The sequence below is a fragment of the Oncorhynchus gorbuscha genome, linkage group LG19 (genome assembly GCF_021184085.1).
Source record: "Oncorhynchus gorbuscha isolate QuinsamMale2020 ecotype Even-year linkage group LG19, OgorEven_v1.0, whole genome shotgun sequence".
Classification (NCBI taxonomy): Eukaryota; Metazoa; Chordata; class Actinopteri; order Salmoniformes; family Salmonidae; genus Oncorhynchus; species Oncorhynchus gorbuscha.
In genome coordinates this window covers 7,832,892-7,854,063 of record NC_060191.1, presented here as the reverse complement: position 1 = coordinate 7,854,063, position 21,172 = coordinate 7,832,892, and the positions used below count along the sequence as shown (strand labels likewise).

Here is a 21,172-nt window from a genome sequence, read left to right as displayed (position 1 = left end):
AAGGTCTTGAACTAAGACCTCAATCAATCATGTTTTCATTTTTAAACCCACAGTAACTGAATGCTTATCTATTCCTCAACAGGCTGCTGAAGCACCATGATTCTGCCCCGTCAAGCATTATATCCAGTAGTTGGTAGAACATATGAACTGTCCCACAGCATTTCTTCTCTCCCCCGGGCTGTTCAGGAGGACGACCGGTTCCTTCAGAGTGTTTAACCCGGCACCAAATGGTATTAAAGAGGAGTCCGGGCACACAGCCAGGGGAGGGCCAGCTAGGGGCCACTCAATCGCCATTGAAACTGCAAGCTGCTTAACATGCTGCAGAATAACATTTATTCATCCTTGACGCATTACATGACAAGTGGAAACATCCCAGACATGTCCTGCATTGAGGGATGTGGTTCATATGCTGGAGAGCCCCTGTTTACTTCTGCACTTTGTCTGTCCTCCTCATTCTCTCTCCTGTTTCTAGAGACACTTGCCAGTCTCACTGAGCTACTGCTGTGGAGCTGATGGAGCTGATGGAGCTAAGCGGGTCAGACAAGGCTTCTTCCTGTTAATTCAGTAGTGCTGCCGCCTGGACCTGAGGGGCAGATTTAAACTACAATGTTCACTAGATTTCTCTAAAGCACTGGGAGGCAAAAGTTCTGTAGGATCCCATCTATATTTTCTGTTGAATATAGAAAAAGCAGATGCAGCCAAAAGGTTCAGGAACACCTGGCGACAACATTAAATCCTGCCCTCCTTGGCAGTCCAGTTTGAATCATGTTGGATGCAAAAGTTAGAACTAAGAACCCCTCTGAGACCAGTCCACAGGAAAGACAGGTTTGAAGTGTGTACTGATCTACAAGCTCTAGAATAGTTATGGAATAGTTGAAGGGTATTATGTGACATATCAAGTCTCACCAGATATCAACTGAGCTCTTAAAATCAGAAACAGTAAGGGTGGATACATCATATGACAACACCATCAAATGTGCAGATTAAAATATTAAGAATATGACTATATATACTATTTATCTGCCTATAATGCCCACCTATTCATGAGCCAATGACACCCCCCTCCCTTCTGCTCTCCCATCTGTCATTTCATTAACTAGAGGCATTTCATCAAGAAAGGTATCATTTCACTGACATTTGTGTGGTTCCAATAACTATTTTAATTTCATCCTTCCAAGCCATTTGCGTGTTCAGCCACCTGGCTCATGTATACACTGGAGTGGCCTTTCATTAGAGATTTTCCTCCATGATCCCAGCTGTGCCCACATTCATGAAATACTACGGTCTCTCAAGCAATCATGCTTTGATAGGAGTAGTAAATGTCAGATACTACTACAGTTCAAATTTTGGTCAATGGGGTTTAACTCCACATGGCATTTGTTGAAGCAGAAGGGACTTTGTTTCATTTGATTAAAATTCTCTTTCTAGTGGACTTATTTGACAATTGTGCTTTACTCCGTTGTATCCTTTCAGATTATTGGGCATAAAGAAAAGGTGACGAGGAAAGGAAGTGACTCACATTGGCCAGCCCTCCATGGTGACGGTCTCCTCAAGCTCAGAACTATAAAGCGTGGTGTCATGAGTGACAGGCAGATTTCATCTCGCATTGCCAGTGGGGAGAGAGATGGATCAGTCAGCTCCACCCCTCCTCCTGATGGATGGCTCATTGGCCTTCTAACAGATGAATCAGCTGTGGAAACACTAAGTGCCTTATGGCATTCTGGCCCGTGCTCTGCCATCAGCTGACTTGTTACTACCATTCAGATGTCATTTGCATGTCCTTTAAATGAAGGCCTGTGTAGCGTAAACACACCCAAGTTGATCATAAATTAGATGTCTGCTACTAGCAGCCAAAACAATCAAGTACGCTGGTCAATAAATGCAGATTGTTTTAGTGCCATTCACACCTGACACTACATAAATTGGTGTGCATGCACACATCCATTCTTTATAAACATGAGACCAGGGCAGTTTCATCACTTTAATCATGAGTTGAATTATTTATATCAACAAACGTCTCTCCCAGTCCGTCCCTCTCCCACATCCACTTCAAAACCGTTCCGTTTCCCACCAGTGATGTGGTATGACCCTTGTGCAGGGTCATAAAGAGCAGGATCACAACAAATTAAAACCATCTCGTGCTAGGAAAATAAAACACAAAAATAACTGTTAGCTCTTCATTTTAGGAAAACATAAGATTTTTAAAAATGTATCCACGCTCTCCCAACTCACACTTTTGTAAGATTTGTCAGTTCGTTCATCCATTCTTTAAAGTCAGTCACTCATTCATGTAATCACAGACAGAAGTAACAGGTTAAACCCATTACACAAAACACTTGTGGGACACGGGAGAAGGGACACATCACACCACCCTCCCCACTCATCCCCTCATTCAAACCCACCCAGATACAGCAATATCACCAATAACCCTACATAGGATCAGCCATTTATACTGTCGGGACATCAGCGAGACTACCATAGACGCAGAGTCATGTGAGAATCCCTTCACATCAAAGAAAATAAAATGTAGTTCCACCTACTGGCTAGGATGTGTACTTGCAAATACAGGACCTTTATTGGAAAACACTCAAGTTCAGATCAAAGTACAGTATCTTGGAAGTTCGATTATTTTGCATGACACGGGGCATTGATGACTTTTACAAAATAAACCCTTCAGCCGACAACGACCCCCCCCAGAGAAACAAAAATAAACCCCAAAAATACAATAAATAAAGTGATCATAATATTTGTGGGAAAGGCAACGAGAGAGAAATGGAGGGAGAGAATAAAAACGAGAGAAACATTTTGTTCTGTTATTCCCCCCGAGTCAGGGACTGAAATGAAGTTGTATTTACAGACAGACTGAGGAGAAGGAGCCTGGTCACTGCTACACCAGCTCCCCTCTGCTAGAGAAAAATCAAATGAAATTACAAGAACAATATAATAACAAAAAAAGGAAAAAAAAAAGGTAATTGATATTTACAGTAAGAGACAGAGAGGGAAGGAGAGGCAGAGGAAGGAGGAGAGGAACAGAAGGCTCCGGAAGTGGTTGGGGCAGTTACATTTTTTGGGTGCAGGTATTTTTGATCAAACCATCGTTGTTGTGCGGTGATGAGTGGGGAGGGAGAACAGGTGTGGTTGCTCTAACGCATGGTGAACATGCAAGTCTGTGTTGGTGGGCCAGATGAAAACAAGGTTTTACTGATTATAAATCACTGACGCTGTTAGAATCTAGACTTACAAAAACAAGAGTGCTAGAGTGGGTTGATTTGGAGATGGAAGATGGCCAGGGAAAGTCAAACACACAAAAAACCTCATTCACACACACTTACACTTAAGACCTCCCCTACATGCAGTGTAATTGTGCATCTAGAATGAATTGAGGAAAAATTAGAGATAAGGAGGAGTGAAAGTGCCAAGTACTTTCAAAGCTGATGTGACAGAGCTTTGGTTCAAGTATGGCTATATGGCCATTGGTGTACAGGTGTGACTGGAGGAGCTCTGCCTCTTCCTATACACAGGTTGCATATCTCCACTGCACAAGAGCTGCAGCGGGCCCCTACAGCTCCGCTCTACTCCCCTTTAGAGATGTGCAAAGGTTACTTCTCACCTACACATGTCTCCAGCTAAACTGACTGGGACAAGAGCTTATAGAAACTGAATATGTACATTCCATTCTTTTAAAAAAGGTCCCTCTTATTCAAGTAAAAGACATTAAGACTTTCACCTCAATGTTTCTTCTCAGAAACAGTTTAATAAAACAGCTTGCGGTTCCCGCCTTTGAATTTTTAAACCACCTGTGTGATAAAAGCTTCTAAAAATCACCTCATCAAATTTAAAATGCCAGTTGAATTTGCTGCTGTTTGGTATCCAATTTAATAAAACAAAATAACACAGCTCTTCAATTTTCAGAACTAATTAACACTTTGGACTTGGTTTGGGAGTATTGTCTTGGTAGATGGAACACCTCCATTCTCCAGTTTTCCCATTGGCTGCAGGGACTGATCTGCCCACGTGACCATTTGGTTTTTGACCTCTACAACGGAAGATTGTCCTAAACTGTCTGAACTGAAACGGGCATCAGTTGACGCATCCCATTCACTGGCAGACATCATTAAAACAAAATGGACTTTCAAATAAATAAAACAGTTTTTTATAAGGGATAAAATTTGATTAGCAGAGATTATAATACAGAATAGTTTCTGTCAGATTCACCCATCTTCTACAACCCAACAGTCACTGGACTACTGCCACCAACAGATATTGTTTTACACCTATAATGGGAATATTCAAGGGATAAAAGATGATTTTGTAGTATTTTTGTTGTATGTGTGTGTGTGTGTGTAGTTGTTTTTTGAAGTTTGGAGCCAAAAGGGGGTGGAAGAGTAGGAAGAGAGGGATGGGGTTGAGAGGAAAAGGGGAAAGACGGGGTGAATGGGGGACGGGGGGGTTCAGGTGCTGTTGATGGATCCAGGTACTGAGCTGGGCTGGGCGGTACTGTCCGACACACTGCCATCTGGTGGAGGGAGAGACAGGACATCAGATACACACCACACTAAATACTTCAGTTCACCATCAGGTCAATGCTTTTAATATGTTGGGTTTAACATCCAAACACAGCAATATTCAATTAAAAAGGTTGTTAAATGTTGATTTGAAGATATATCCCCTATCTTAGTCCTGTAAATATGTAGTCATCTAATAAGCATGTATTGAACATGTAATAAGCATGTGTTGAGTTGGCTGTGCTATACATACCGTGTGAGGCAGGTGATGTCTGTGCGCGAGCGTGAGGAGGAATGAGTGTGGAGTTCAACTGGGGCTGGATAGATAGCTCTGAGAAAAACAAAGAGAGAGGAGGTTCATACTACACACACAGGATTCTCAACATACACGCTTCAGACTTACTCTGGAAAACTGAGGGGATTACAGAAGCTTGGGGCAAAAGGGAGGAGGGCATGCATGGCTACCGACTGAGGGAGGGCATGGCTACCGACTGAGGGAGGGCATGGCTACCGACTGAGGGAGGGCATGGCTACCGACTGAGGGAGGGCATGGCTACCGACTGAGGGAGGGCATGGCTACCGACTGAGGGAGGACATGGCTACCACTGAGGGAGGGCATGGCTACCAACTGAGGGAGGGCATGGCTACCAACTGAGGGAGGGCATGGCTACCAAACTGAGGGAGGGCATGGCTACCAACTGAGGGAGGGCATGGCTACCGACTGAGGGAGGGCATGGCTACCGACTGAGGGAGGGCATGGCTACCGACTGAGGGAGGGCATGGCTACCGACTGAGGGAGGGCATGGCTACCGACTGAGGGAGGGCATGGCTACCGACTGAGGGAGGGCATGGCTACCGACTGAGGGAGGGCATGGCTACCGACTGAGGGAGGGCCAAACAAGGGAGGGCATGGCTACCGACTGAGGGAGGGCATGGCTACCGACTGAGGGAGGGCATGGCTACCGACTGAGGGAGGGCATGGCTACCGACTGAGGGAGGGCATGGCTACCGACTGAGGAGGGCCAAACAGAGGAGGGCATGGCTACCGACTGAGGGAGGGCATGGCTACCGACTGAGGGAGGGCATGGCTACCGACTGAGGGAGGGCCAAACAGAGGAGGGCATGGCTACCGACTGAGGGAGGGCATGGCTACCGACTGAGGGAGGGCATGGCTACCGACTGAGGGAGGGCCAAACAAGGGAGGGCATGGCTACCGACTGAGGGAGGGCATGGCTACCGACTGAGGGAGGGCATGGCTACCGACTGAGGGAGGGCATGGCTACCGACTGAGGGAGGGCATGGCTACCGACTGAGGGAGGGCCAAACAGAGGAGGGCATGGCTACCGACTGAGGGAGGGCATGGCTACCGACTGAGGGAGGGCATGGCTACCGACTGAGGGAGGGCATGGCTACCGACTGAGGGAGGGCCAAACAGAGGAGGGCATGGCTACCGACTGAGGGAGGGCATGGCTACCGACTGAGGGAGGGCATGGCTACCGACTGAGGGAGGGCATGGCTACCGACTGAGGGAGGGCCAAACAGAGGAGGGCATGGCTACCGACTGAGGGAGGGCATGGCTACCGACTGAGGGAGGACCAAACAGAGGAGGGCATGGCTACCGACTGAGGGAGGGCATGGCTACCGACTGAGGGAGGGCATGGCTACCGACTGAGGGAGGGCATGGCTACCGACTGAGGGAGGGCATGGCTACCGACTGAGGGAGGGCATGGCTACCGACTGAGGGAGGACCAAACAAGGGAGGGCATGGCTACCGACTGAGGGAGGGCATGGCTACCGACTGAGGGAGGGCATGGCTACCGACTGAGGGAGGGCATGGCTACCGACTGAGGGAGGGCATGGCTACCGACTGAGGAGGGCATGGCTACCGACTGAGGGAGGGCATGGCTACCGACTGAGGGAGGGCCAAACAAGGGAGGGCATGGCTACCGACTGAGGGAGGGCATGGCTACCGACTGAGGAGGGCATGGCTACCGACTTAGGGAGGGCATGGCTACCGACTGAGGGAGGGCATGGCTACCGACTGAGGGAGGGCCAAACAGAGGAGGGCATGGCTACCGACTGAGGGAGGGCATGGCTACCGACCGAGGGAGGGCATGGCTACCGACCGAGGGAGGGCATGGCTACCGACTGAGGGAGGGCCAAACAAGGGAGGGCATGGCTACCGACTGAGGGAGGGCATGGCTACCGACTGAGGGAGGGCATGGCTACCGACTGAGGGAGGGCATGGCTACCGACTGAGGGAGGGCATGGCTACCGACTGAGGGAGGGCCAAACAGAGGAGGGCATGGCTACCGACTGAGGGAGGGCATGGCTACCGACCGAGGGAGGGCATGGCTACCGACCGAGGGAGGGCATGGCTACCGACCGAGGGAGGGCATGGCTACCGACCGAGGGAGGGCATGGCTACCGACCGAGGGAGGGCATGGCTACCGACCGAGGGAGGGCATGGCTACCGACTGAGGGAGGGCCAAACAAGGGAGGGCATGGCTACCGACTGAGGGAGGGCATGGCTACCGACTGAGGGAGGGCATGGCTACCGACTGAGGGAGGGCATGGCTACCGACTGAGGGAGGGCATGGCTACCGACTGAGGGAGGGCATGGCTACCGACTGAGGGAGGGCCAAACAGAGGAGGGCATGGCTACCGACCGAGGGAGGGCATGGCTACCGACCGAGGGAGGGCATGGCTACCGACCGAGGGAGGGCATGGCTACCGACCGAGGGAGGGCATGGCTACCGACCGAGGGAGGGCATGGCTACCGACCGAGGGAGGGCATGGCTACCGACCGAGGGAGGGCATGGCTACCGACCGAGGGAGGGCCAAACAAGGGAGGGCATGGCTACCGACTGAGGGAGGGCATGGCTACCGACTGAGGGAGGGCCAAACAAGGGAGGGCATGGCTACCGACTGAGGGAGGGCATGGCTACCGACTGAGGGAGGGCCAAACAAGGGAGGGCATGGCTACCGACTGAGGGAGGGCATGGCTACCGACTGAGGGAGGGCATGGCTACCGACTGAGGGAGGGCATGGCTACCGACTGAGGGAGGGCATGGCTACCGACTGAGGGAGGGCATGGCTACCGACTGAGGGAGGGCCAAACAGAGGAGGGCATGGCTACCGACCGAGGGAGGGCATGGCTACCGACCGAGGGAGGGCATGGCTACCGACCGAGGGAGGGCATGGCTACCGACCGAGGGAGGGCATGGCTACCGACCGAGGGAGGGCATGGCTACCGACCGAGGGAGGGCATGGCTACCGACCGAGGGAGGGCATGGCTACCGACCGAGGGAGGGCCAAACAAGGGAGGGCATGGCTACCGACTGAGGAGGGCATGGCTACCGACTGAGGGAGGGCATGGCTACCGACTGAGGGAGGGCATGGCTACCGACTGAGGGAGGGCATGGCTACCGACTGAGGGAGGGCCAAACAAGGGAGGGCATGGCTACCGACTGAGGGAGGGCATGGCTACCGACTGAGGGAGGGCATGGCTACCGACTGAGGGAGGGCATGGCTACCGACTGAGGGAGGGCATGGCTACCGACTGAGGGAGGGCCAAACAAGGGAGGGCATGGCTACCGACTGAGGGAGGGCATGGCTACCGACTGAGGGAGGGCATGGCTACCGACTGAGGGAGGGCATGGCTACCGACTGAGGGAGGGCCAAACAAGGGAGGGCATGGCTACCGACTGAGGGAGGGCATGGCTACCGACTGAGGGAGGGCATGGCTACCGACTGAGGGAGGGCATGGCTACCGACTGAGGGAGGGCCAAACAAGGGAGGGCATGGCTACCGACTGAGGGAGGGCATGGCTACCGACTGAGGGAGGGCATGGCTACCGACTGAGGGAGGGCATGGCTACCGACTGAGGGAGGGCATGGCTACCGACTGAGGGAGGCCAAACAAGGGAGGGCATGGCTACCGACTGAGGGAGGGCATGGCTACCGACTGAGGGAGGGCATGGCTACCGACTGAGGGAGGGCATGGCTACCGACTGAGGGAGGGCATGGCTACCGACTGAGGGAGGGCCAAACAAGGGAGGGCATGGCTACCGACTGAGGGAGGGCATGGCTACCGACTGAGGGAGGGCATGGCTACCGACTGAGGGAGGGCATGGCTACCGACTGAGGGAGGGCCAAACAAGGGAGGGCATGGCTACCGACTGAGGGAGGGCATGGCTACCGACTGAGGGAGGGCATGGCTACCGACTGAGGGAGGGCATGGCTACCGACTGAGGGAGGGCATGGCTACCGACTGAGGGAGGGCCAAACAAGGGAGGGCATGGCTACCGACCGAGGGAGGGCATGGCTACCGACTGAGGGAGGGCATGGCTACCGACCGAGGGAGGGCATGGCTACCGACCGAGGGAGGGCATGGCTACCGACCGAGGGAGGGCATGGCTACCGACCGAGGGAGGGCATGGCTACCGACCGAGGGAGGGCATGGCTACCGACTGAGGGAGGGCCAAACAAGGGAGGGCATGGCTACCGACTGAGGGAGGGCCAAACAAGGGAGGGCATGGCTACCGACTGAGGGAGGGCATGGCTACCGACTGAGGGAGGGCATGGCTACCGACTGAGGGAGGGCATGGCTACCGACTGAGGGAGGGCATGGCTACCGACTGAGGGAGGGCCAAACAAGGGAGGGCATGGCTACCGACTGAGGGAGGGCATGGCTACCGACTGAGGGAGGGCATGGCTACCGACTGAGGGAGGGCATGGCTACCGACTGAGGGAGGGCATGGCTACCGACTGAGGGAGGGCATGGCTACCGACTGAGGGAGGGCCAAACAAGGGAGGGCATGGCTACCGACTGAGGGAGGGCATGGCTACCGACTGAGGGAGGGCATGGCTACCGACTGAGGGAGGGCATGGCTACCGACTGAGGGAGGGCATGGCTACCCGACTGAGGGAGGGCCAAACAAGGGAGGGCATGGCTACCGACCGAGGGCGGGCATGGCTACCGACCGGGCGGGCTATGGCGACCGAGGGCGGGCATGGCTACCGACCGAGGGCGGGCATGGCTACCGACCGAGGGCGGGCATGGCTACCGACCGAGGGCGGGCATGGCTACCGACCGAGGGCGGGCATGGCTACCGACCGAGGGCGGGCATGGCTACCGACCGAGGCGGGCATGGCTACCGACCGAGGGCGGGCATGGCTACGACCGAGGGCGGGCATGGCTACCGACCGAGGGCGGGCATGGCTACCGACCGAGGGCGGGCATGGCTACCGACCGAGGGCGGGCATGGCTACCGACCGAGGGCGGGCATGGCTACCGACCGAGGCGGGCATGGCTACCGACCGAGGCGGGCATGGCTACCGACCGAGGGCGGGCATGGCTACCGACCGAGGGCGGGCATGGCTACCGACCGAGGGCGGGCATGGCTACCGACCGAGGGCGGGCATGGCTACCGACCGAGGGCGGGCATGGCTACCGACCGAGGGCGGGCATGGCTACCGACCGAGGGCGGGCATGGCTACCGACCGAGGGCGGGCATGGCTACCGACCGAGGGCGGGCATGGCTACCGACCGAGGGCGGGCATGGCTACCGACATGGCGGGCATGGCTACGACCGAGGCGGGCATGGCTACCGACCGAGGCGGGCATGGCTACCGACCGAGGCGGGCATGGCTACCGACCGAGGGCGGGCATGGCTACCGACCGAGGCGGGCATGGCTACCGACCGAGGGCGGGCATGGCTACCGACCGAGGGCGGGCATGGCTACCGACCGAGGGCGGGCATGGCTACCGACCGAGGGCGGGCATGGCTACCGACCGAGGCGGGCATGGCTACCGACCGAGGGCGGGCATGGCTACCGACCGAGGCGGGCATGGCTACCGACCGAGGGCGGGCATGGCTACCGACCGAGGGCGGGCATGGCTACCGACCGAGGGCGGGCATGGCCCGACCGAGGCGGGCATGGCTACCGACCGAGGGCGGGCATGGCTGACCCCGAGGGCGGGCATGGCTACCGACCGAGGCGGGCATGGCTACCGACCGAGGGCGGGCATGGCTACCGACCGAGGCGGGCATGGCTACCGACCGAGGGCGGGCATGGCTACGACCGAGGGCGGGCATGGCTACCGACCGAGGGCGGGCATGGCTACCGACCGAGGGCGGGCATGGCTACCGACCGAGGGCGGGCATGGCTACCGACCGAGGGCGGGCATGGCTACCGACCGAGGGCGGGCATGGCTACCGACCGAGGCGGGCATGGCTACCGACCGAGGGCGGGCATGGCTACCGACCGAGGCGGGCATGGCTACCGACCGAGGGCGGGCATGGCTACCGACCGAGGGCGGGCATGGCTACCGACCGAGGCGGGCATGGCTACCGACCGAGGGCGGGCATGGCTACCGACCGAGGCGGGCATGGCTACCGACCGAGGGCGGGCATGGCTACCGACCGAGGGGGCGGGCATGGCTACCGACCGAGGGCGGGCATGGCTACCGACCGAGGGCGGGCATGGCTACCGACCGAGGGCGGGCATGGCTACCGACCGAGGCGGGCATGGCTACCGACCGAGGGCGGGCATGGCTACCGACCGAGGGCGGGCATGGCTACCGACCGAGGGCGGGCATGGCTACGACCGAGGGCGGGCATGGCTACCGACCGAGGCGGGCATGGCTACCGACCGAGGCGGGCATGGCTACCGACCGAGGGCGGGCATGGCTACCGACCGAGGGCGGGCATGGCTACCGACCGAGGGCGGGCATGGCTACCGACCGAGGGCGGGCATGGCTACCGACCGAGGGCGGGCATGGCTACCGACCGAGGGCGGGCATGGCTACCGACCGAGGGCGGGCATGGCTACCGACCGAGGGCGGGCATGGCTACCGACCGAGGGCGGGCATGGCTACCGACCGAGGGCGGGCATGGCTACCGACCGAGGGCGGGCATGGCTACCGACCGAGGGCGGGCATGGCTACCGACCGAGGGCGGGCATGGCTACCGACCGAGGGCGGGCATGGCTACCGACCGAGGGCGGGCATGGCTACCGACCGAGGCGGGCATGGCTACCGACCGAGGGCGGGCATGGCTACCGACCGAGGGCGGGCATGGCTACCGACCGAGGGCGGGCATGGCTACCGACCGAGGGCGGGCATGGCTACCGACCGAGGCGGGCATGGCTACCCGACCGAGGGCGGGCATGGCTACCGACCGAGGCGGGCATGGCTACCGACCGAGGCGGGCATGGCTACCGACCGAGGGCGGGCATGGCTACCGACCGAGGGCGGGCATGGCTACCGACCGAGGGCGGGCATGGCTACCGACCGAGGCGGGCATGGCTACCGACCGAGGCGGGCATGGCTACCGACCGAGGGCGGGCATGGCTACCGACCGAGGGCGGGCATGGCTACCGACCGAGGGCGGGCATGGCTACCGACCGAGGGCGGGCATGGCTACCGACCGAGGGCGGGCATGGCTACCGACCGAGGGCGGGCATGGCTACCGACCGAGGGCGGGCATGGCTACCGACCGAGGGCGGGCATGGCTACCGACCGAGGGCGGGCATGGCTACCGACCGAGGGCGGGCATGGCTACCGACCGAGGGCGGGCATGGCTACCGACCGAGGGCGGGCATGGCTACCGACCGAGGCGGGCATGGCTACCGACCGAGGCGGGCATGGCTACCGACCGAGGGCGGGCATGGCTACCGACCGAGGGCGGGCATGGCTACCGACCGAGGGCGGGCATGGCTACCGACCGAGGGCGGGCATGGCTACCGACCGAGGCGGGCATGGCTACCGACCGAGGCGGGCATGGCTACCGACCGAGGGCGGGCATGGCTACCGACCGAGGGCGAGGGACCGAGGGCGGGCATGGCTACCGACCGAGGGCGGGCATGGCTACCGACCGAGGGCGGGCATGGCTACCGACCGAGGGCGGGCATGGCTACCGACCGAGGGCGGGCATGGCTACCGACCGAGGGCGGGCATGGCTACCGACCGAGGGCGGGCATGGCTACCGACCGAGGGCGGGCATGGCTACCGACCGAGGGCGGGCATGGCTACCGACCGAGGGCGGGCATGGCTACCGACCGAGGGCGGGCATGGCTACCGACCGAGGGCGGGCATGGCTACCGACCGAGGGCGGGCATGGCTACCGACCGAGGGCGGGCATGGCTACCGACCGAGGGCGGGCATGGCTACCGACCGAGGGCGGGCATGGCTACCGACCGAGGGCGGGCATGGCTACCGACCGAGGGCGGGCATGGCTACCGACCGAGGGCGGGCATGGCTACCGACCGAGGGCGGGCATGGCTACCGACCGAGGGCGGGCATGGCTACCGACCGAGGGCGGGCATGGCTACCGACCGAGGGCGGGCATGGCTACCGACCGAGGGCGGGCATGGCTACCGACCGAGGGCGGGCATGGCTACCGACCGAGGGCGGGCATGGCTACCGACCGAGGGCGGGCATGGCTACCGACCGAGGGCGGGCATGGCTACCGACCGAGGGCGGGCATGGCTACCGACCGAGGGCGGGCATGGCTACCGACCGAGGGCGGGCATGGCTACCGACCGAGGGCGGGCATGGCTACCGACCGAGGGCGGGCATGGCTACCGACCGAGGGCGGGCATGGCTACCGACCGAGGGCGGGCATGGCTACCGACCGAGGGCGGGCATGGCTACCGACCGAGGGCGGGCATGGCTACCGACCGAGGGCGGGCATGGCTACCGACCGAGGGCGGGCATGGCTACCGACCGAGGGCGGGCATGGCTACCGACCGAGGGCGGGCATGGCTACCGACCGAGGGCGGGCATGGCTACCGACCGAGGCGGGCATGGCTACCGACCGAGGGCGGGCATGGCTACCGACCGAGGGCGGGCATGGCTACCGACCGAGGGCGGGCATGGCTACCGACCGAGGGCGGGCATGGCTACCGACCGAGGGCGGGCATGGCTACCGACCGAGGGCGGGCATGGCTACCGACCGAGGGCGGGCATGGCTACCGACCGAGGGCGGGCATGGCTACCGACCGAGGGCGGGCATGGCTACCGACCGAGGGCGGGCATGGCTACCGACCGAGGGCGGGCATGGCTACCGACCGAGGCGGGCATGGCTACCGACCGAGGGCGGGCATGGCTACCGACCGAGGGCGGGCATGGCTACCGACCGAGGCGGGCATGGCTACCGACCGAGGGCGGGCATGGCTACCGACCGAGGGCGGGCATGGCTACCGACCGAGGGCGGGCATGGCTACCGACCGAGGGCGGGCATGGCTACCGACCGAGGCGGGCATGGCTACCGACCGAGGCGGGCATGGCTACCGACCGAGGGCGGGCATGGCTACCGACCGAGGGCGGGCATGGCTACCGACCGAGGGCGGGCATGGCTACCGACCGAGGGCGGGCATGGCTACCGACCGAGGCGGGCATGGCTACCGACCGAGGGCGGGCATGGCTACCGAGGGCGGGCATGGCTACCGACCGAGGGCGGGCATGGCTACCGACCGAGGGCGGGCATGGCTACCGACCGAGGGCGGGCATGGCTACCGACCGAGGGCGGGCATGGCTACCGACCGAGGGCGGGCATGGCTACCGACCGAGGGCGGGCATGGCTACCGACCGAGGGCGGGCATGGCTACCGACCGAGGGCGGGCATGGCTACCGACCGAGGGCGGGCATGGCTACCGAGGCGGGCATGGCCGACCGAGGGCGGGCATGGCTACCGACCGAGGGCGGGCATGGCTACCGACCGAGGGCGGGCATGGCTACCGACCGAGGGGGCATGGCTACCGACCGAGGGCGGGCATGGCTACCGACCGAGGCGGGCATGGCTACCGACCGAGGGCGGGCATGGCTACCGACCGAGGGCGGGCATGGCTGACCGAGGGCGGGCATGGCTACCGACCGAGGGCGGGCATGGCTACCGACCGAGGGCGGGCATGGCTACCGACCGAGGGCGGGCATGGCTACCGACCGAGGGCGGGCATGGCTACCGACCGAGGGCGGGCATGGCTACCGACCGAGGGCGGGCATGGCTACCGACCGAGGGCGGGCATGGCTACCGACCGAGGGCGGGCATGGCTACCGACCGAGGGCGGGCATGGCTACCGACCGAGGGCGGGCATGGCTACCGACCGGGCAGGGCGACCGGGGCGGGCATGGCTACCGACCGAGGCGGGCATGGCTACCGACCGAGGGCGGGCATGGCTACCGACCGAGGGCGGGCATGGCTACCGACCGAGGCGGGCATGGCTACCGACCGAGGGCGGGCATGGCTACCGACCGAGGCGGGCATGGCTACCGACCGAGGGCGGGCATGGCTACCGACCGAGGGCGGGCATGGCTACCGACCGAGGGCGGGCATGGCTACCGACCGAGGGCGGGCATGGCTACCGACCGAGGGCGGGCATGGCTACCGACCGAGGGCGGGCATGGCTACCGACCGAGGGCGGGCATGGCTACCGACCGAGGGCGGGCATGGCTACCGACCGAGGGCGGGCATGGCTACCGACCGAGGGCGGGCATGGCTACCGACCGAGGGCGGGCATGGCTACCGACCGAGGGCGGGCATGGCTACCGACCGAGGGCGGGCATGGCTACCGACCGAGGGCGGGCATGGCATGGCTACCCGAGGGCGGGCATGGCTACCGACCGAGGGCGGGCATGGCTACCGACCGAGGGCGGGCATGGCTACCGACCGAGGGGGCATGGGCATGGCTACCGACCGAGGGCGGGCATGGCTACCGACCGAGGGCGGGCATGGCTACCGACCGAGGGCGGGCATGGCTACCGACCGAGGGCGGGCATGGCTACCGACCGAGGGCGGGCATGGCTACCGACCGAGGGCGGGCATGGCTACCGACCGAGGGCGGGCATGGCTACCGAGGGCGGGCCGAGGGCGGGCATGGCTACCGACCGAGGGAGGGCATGGCTACCGACCGAGGGAGGGCATGGCTACCGACCGAGGGAGGGCATGGCCGAGGGAGGGCATGGCTACCGACCGAGGGAGGGCATGGCTACCGACCGAGGGAGGGCATGGCTACCGACCGAGGGAGGGCATGGCTACCGACCGAGGGAGGGCATGGCTACCGACCGAGGGAGGGCATGGCTACCGACCGAGGGAGGGCATGGCTACCGACCGAGGGAGGGCATGGCTACCGACCGAGGGAGGGCATGGCTACCGACCGAGGGAGGGCATGGCTACCGACCGAGGGAGGGCATGGCTACCGACCGAGGGAGGGCATGGCTACTGACTGAGGGAGAACCAAACAGAGGAGGGCATGGCTACTGACCGAGGGAGGGCCAAACAGAAGAGGGCATGGCTACTGACCGAGGGAGGGCCAAACAGAAGAGGGCATGGCTACTGACCGAGGGAGGGCCAAACAGAGGAGGGCATGGCTACTGACCGAGGGAGGGCCAAACAGAGGAGGGCATGGCTACTGACCGAGGGAGGGCCAAACAGAGGAGGGAATGGCTACTGACCGAGGGAGGGCCAAACAGAGGAGGGCATGGCTACTGACCGAGGGAGGGCCAAACAGAGGAGGGCATGGCTACTGACCGAGGGAGGGCCAAACAGAGGAGGGCATGGCTACTGACCGAGGGAGGGCCAAACAGAGGGCATGGCTACTGACCGAGGGAGGGCCAAACAGAGGAGGGCATGGCTACTGACCGAGGGAGGGCCAAACAGAGGAGGGCATGGCTACTGACTGAGGGAGGGCCAAACAGAAGAGGGCATGGCTACTGACCGAGGGAGGACCAAACAGAAGAGGGCATGGCTACTGACCGAGGGAGGACCAAACAGAGGAGGGCATGGCTACTGACTGAGGGAGGGCCAAACAGAGTAGGGCATGGCTATTGACTGAGGGAGGGCCAAACAGAAGGGGGAGGGGTGTGGACTCACCGACGGAGCTGAAGTTGAAGAGGAGGGGCAGTTCTCGTCCGCTGGGCAGATGTGCAGTGGGCTGGCGCAGCTCTTCGAAGAAGGCATGGGCGCAGGCCTCCAGGGGGGACAGCCTAGTCACAGGGGTGTACTCTAACAGACGGGAACACAAGGAGATTGCCTCTGGGGGGGTACGCGGCTTAAACACCTGACGGAGGAAGGGAAAAAAGGGCATCTTGTTTGACTCATCTTGGCTGTCGTATTTGTTCCATTACAAAATGTTCCTTCTCTAATATGGATCCCAATGGAAGACAATGGTGTTAAAGCTATTTAAATAGAACTGAGGGCAGAGAGTACCTTCGTCCAGGGGTGTGCTTTGATCTGGGGGAATTTGAACTCTGTGTAGTTGGGGTTCATCTCTCGGATCTGCTCTCTCGTCGGAGTCCCCAAAACCTGGAAGAGTGAAAGATGCATGAAGTTTCACCAAGAATGATCACTCCTCCCGCCGCCAACATAGACCCGCGCTCCCGCCGCCGCCAACATAGACCTATAGTTGAAGTCGGAAGTTTACATACACTTAGGTTGGAGTCATTAAAACTTGTTTTTCAACCACTCCACAAATGTCTTGTTAACAAACTATAGTTTTGGCAAATCTGTTAGGACATCTACTTTGTACATGACACAAGTATTTTTCCAACAATTGTTTGCAGATTATTTCACTGTATCACAATTCCAGTGGGTCAGAAGTTGACATACACTATGTTGACTGTGCCTTTAAACAGCTTGGAAAATTACAGAAAATGCTGTCATGGCTTTAGAAGCTTCTGATGGGCTAATTGACATCATTTGAGTCAATTGGAGGTGTACTTGTGGATGTAGTTCAAGGCCTACCTTCAAACTCAGTGCTTCTTTGCTTGAAAATCAAAAGAAATCAGCAAGATCTCAGAAAAAAAAATTGTAGACCTCCACAAGTCTGTTACATCTTTGGGAGCAATTTCCAAGAGCCTGAGGGTACCACGTTCATCTGTACAAACAATAGTACTCAAGTGTAAACACCATGGGACCACGCAGCAGTTATACCGCTAAGGAAGGAGACGCGTTCTGTCTCCTAGAGATGAAAGTACTTTAGCGTGAAAAGTGTAAATCAATCACAGAACAGCAGCAAAGGACCTTGTGAAGATGCTGGAGGAAACAGGTACAAAAGTATCTATATCCACAGTAAAACGAGTCCTATATTGACATAACCTGAAAGGCCGCTCAGCAAGGAAGAAACCACTACTCCAAAACTGTCATAAAAAAGCCAGACTACGGTTTGCAACTGCACATGGGGACAAAGACCATACTTTTTGGAGAAATGTCCTCTGGTCTGATGAAACAAAAATAGAACTGTTTGGTCATAATGACCATCGTTATGTTTGGAGGGAAAAGGGGGAGGCGTGCAAGCTGAAGAACACCATCCCAACTGTGAAGCACGGGTGTGGCAGCATCATGTTGTGGGGGTGCTTTGCTGCAGGAGGGACTGGTGCACTTCACAAAATAGATGGCATCATGAGGCAGGGAAATTAGGTGGATATATTGAAGCAACATTTCAAGACATCAGTCAGGAAGTTAAAGCTTGGTCGCAAATGGGTCTTCCAAATGGACAATGACCCCAAGCATACTTCCAAAGTTGTGGCAAAATGGCTTAAGGACAACAAAGGTATTGGAGTGGCCATCACAAAGCCCTGACCTCAATCCAATAGAAAATTAGTGGGCAGAACTGAAAAGGCATGTCCGATCAAGGAGGCCTACAAACCTGACTCCGTTACACCAGCTCTGTCACGAGGAATGGGCCAAAATTCTACCAACTTATTGTGGGAAGCTTGTGGAAGACTACCCAAAACATTTGACCCAAGTTAAATAATTTATAAGGCAATGCTACCAAATACTAATTGAGTGTATGTAAACATAGACCTACACTCCCTCTTCTTTCCATCTCCCACCCCTACAGTTTGGTGTCCTCTCAGCTCCCAGGTCCCCTCTTCTCTACCTTGATGATCTCTACCAATTGGTCCACTCCACTGTCCCCGGGGAAGATGGGCTGTCCCAGCAGCAGTTCAGCCAGCACGCAGCCCGCTGACCAGATGTCAATGTTGGACGTGTAGTCCGTGGCGCCAAAGATGAGCTCAGGGGCACGGTAGTACCGCGAGCAGATATAGGACACGTTGGGCTCCCCGCGAACAAGCTGCTTAGCACTGGAGACAAGAGGGGAAGAGGTGGTCAGTCAGAGAAAAATATATCGAGACAGAGTAAGACAGAGATCGATTTAGACAGACTGAACAGTAAGGAGACATTTACACAGGCAGCCCAATACTGATGTCTTTTTTTTTTTTACAATCAGATCAGCCCTGAAAAATCTGTCTAATGACCAATTAGTGGAAAAAAGATCAGAAGAATTGAGATGCATTTAAACAGGCAGCTTAAGGAACACAGTCAGAGCCATTCAGAGATGGCCAGAGGTGCTCACTGACAGACAGGCAGACTAACCTGCCGAAGTCACAGAGTTTGAGGATGGCCGTCTCGGGGTCCACCAGCAGGTTCTGGGGTTTGATGTCTCTGTGACACACGCCCTGGGAATGGATATAGGCCAGACTGCGGAACAGCTGGTACATGTACACCTGGAGGGAGAACACAGGACACATGATGTTAACACACACAGTTAGCAGTCAGTAGCACTGATCATCATAATATCCTCCATTACAACTACAGTCATGCCAAGTGTCCAGACAGCTTCAGTTGGTCACCAACTTCACTGCACTCAGAACAGTCAAACATTCTGGATGTATGCAACTTACTCAAACACATTACTAGAACTTGTGGGTTCTCTGCTTTAGACATGCCAGTAAAATGTTCCCATCGCAAAGCTTAGAGCTAGCATGGCAGAAGATGTGACTATGTGTGTAAGGGTTTCTGGCTGTCTGAGTGTGCGTGTGTTGGGGTCGCTCTATTGGGTCGTTAGCTGTGTTATTGGGCACACAGGGTGCAAGGGGTAGACAGACAGGTGTTGAGAAGGGGACGATGGCAGGCCTGGCTATGGCAGGAGGGCAGATTTAGAGGGAAACAATAGCTTAATTGCACACCACCACACCACAGAGAGTGCAGGGGGGTGCAGAGGAGTGAGAGATGCAAAAATAAAAAGGTTTTTCCATGCAATATTTACTGTTCAATTCTAATAGTTTGTTGATATTGTTGTGTCTTCTCACTTCTGTCTGCCACAGCAAGTTAAATAAACAGTAATGTAAACCTGTTTCCCATGCTAATAAAGCCCCTTTGAATTTAATTGGAGAGAAAGGGGCTGAAGAGTAGTGAGGGAAGAAGGGAACAAGGAGAGAGGAAGGAAGGGAAGAGATGCAGATAAAGAGTAGGGAGGGATGAGAGGAGCACAGGGAGAGGTGGAGAGATGCTGAGTGAGGGCAGTGTGTGTGTGTATGATCAGTATGCATCTCCACACCACAGGAGAGAGCAGCAGGGTGGTCTGAGGCAAATGGGCCATGAGACACAGATAGTCCTCTCTGCTGCCACGGGGCATAGCACACACACACACAAAACTAACAGACAACATTAGTGCACTTTTTAACAGACAACCAAGCTTACTGCAAACAGAGAAAGTATGTTTCTCTTAAGCTCTAATTTTTTCAATTCTTAAACACAGAAGTAGGTATTGTCCCCAAGAAATCTGATGTAGGAAAAGCAGAGAATGGAGGAGTTGGAAAAGAGGTGACAGAGAGAAAGACTACAGTAAAAAGTCAGAGCAGAGAGAGAAAATACAGTTGAAGTCATAAATTTACATACACCGTAGCCAAATACATTTAAACTCAGTGTCACAACTCCTGACATTTAATCCTAGTAAAAATTCCCCGTATTAGGTCAGTTAGGATCACCACTTTATTTTAAGAACGTGAAATGTCAGAATAATAGTAGAGAGAAAGATTTATTTCAGCTTTTATTTCTTTCATCATATTCCCAGTAGGTCAGAAATTTATATGCACTCAATTAGTATTTGGTAGCATTGCCTTATAAATTATTTAACTTGGGTCAAATGTTTTGGGTAGCCTTCCACAAACTTCCCACAATAAGCTGGGAGAATTTTGGCCCATTCCTCCTGACAGAGCTGGTGTAATTGAGTCAGGTGTGTAGGCCTCCTTGCTCACACACACTTTCAGTTCTGCCCACAAAATGTTCTATGGGATTGAGGTCAGGGCTCTGTGATGGCCACTCCAATACCCCGACTTTGTTGTCCTTAAGCCATTTTGCCACAAATGGGAAGTATGCTTGGGGCCATTGTCCATTTGGAAGACCCATTTGCGACCAAGCTTTAACTTAACTGATGTCTTGAAATGTTGCTTCAATATATCCACCTAATTTCCCTGCCTCATGATGCCATCTATTTTGTGAAGTGCACCAATCCCTCCTGCAGCAAAGCCCCCCTACAGGATGCCGCCACCCCCGTGCTTCACAGTTGGGATGGTTTTCTTCGCCTCCCCCTTTATCCTCCAAACATAACGATGGTCATTATGGCCAAACAGTTCTATTTTTGTTTCTTTAGACCAGAGGACATTTTCCCAAAAAGTACGATCTCTGTCCCATGTGCAGTTGCAAACCGTAGTCTGGCTTTTCTATGGCGGTTTTGGAGCAGTGGCTTCTGAAATCAGCCAAGACCTCAGAAAATGCAGTGGCGGAGATCTTTGTGGTCTATACTCGGTCTTGTCTCAGGATTGTAAGTTGATGGTTGAAGATATCCTTCTAGTGGAGTGGGGGATGTGCTTTGGCAAAG

The 21,172-nt window shown here is 57.7% G+C and overlaps 1 protein-coding gene across 1 annotated transcript in view; it reads right to left on the bottom strand.

Annotated features, from left to right (window-relative positions):
• Window positions 1–1,967: 1,967 nt before the first annotated feature.
• The window catches only part of LOC124005352 (glycogen synthase kinase-3 beta-like), a 30,714-nt gene continuing 11,509 nt past the window's right edge, over window positions 1,968–21,172 (bottom strand). Inside the window, exons 5-10 of the mRNA XM_046314517.1 lie at window positions 18,886–19,016; window positions 18,389–18,593; window positions 16,717–16,812; window positions 16,381–16,567; window positions 4,759–4,836; window positions 1,968–4,516 (exon numbers count right to left, since the gene is read on the bottom strand). Of these exons, the coding sequence (XP_046170473.1) occupies window positions 4,452–4,516; window positions 4,759–4,836; window positions 16,381–16,567; window positions 16,717–16,812; window positions 18,389–18,593; window positions 18,886–19,016 (762 nt within the window). The 3' untranslated portion in view covers window positions 1,968–4,451. The remainder of the gene's footprint in view (window positions 4,517–4,758; window positions 4,837–16,380; window positions 16,568–16,716; window positions 16,813–18,388; window positions 18,594–18,885; window positions 19,017–21,172) is intronic.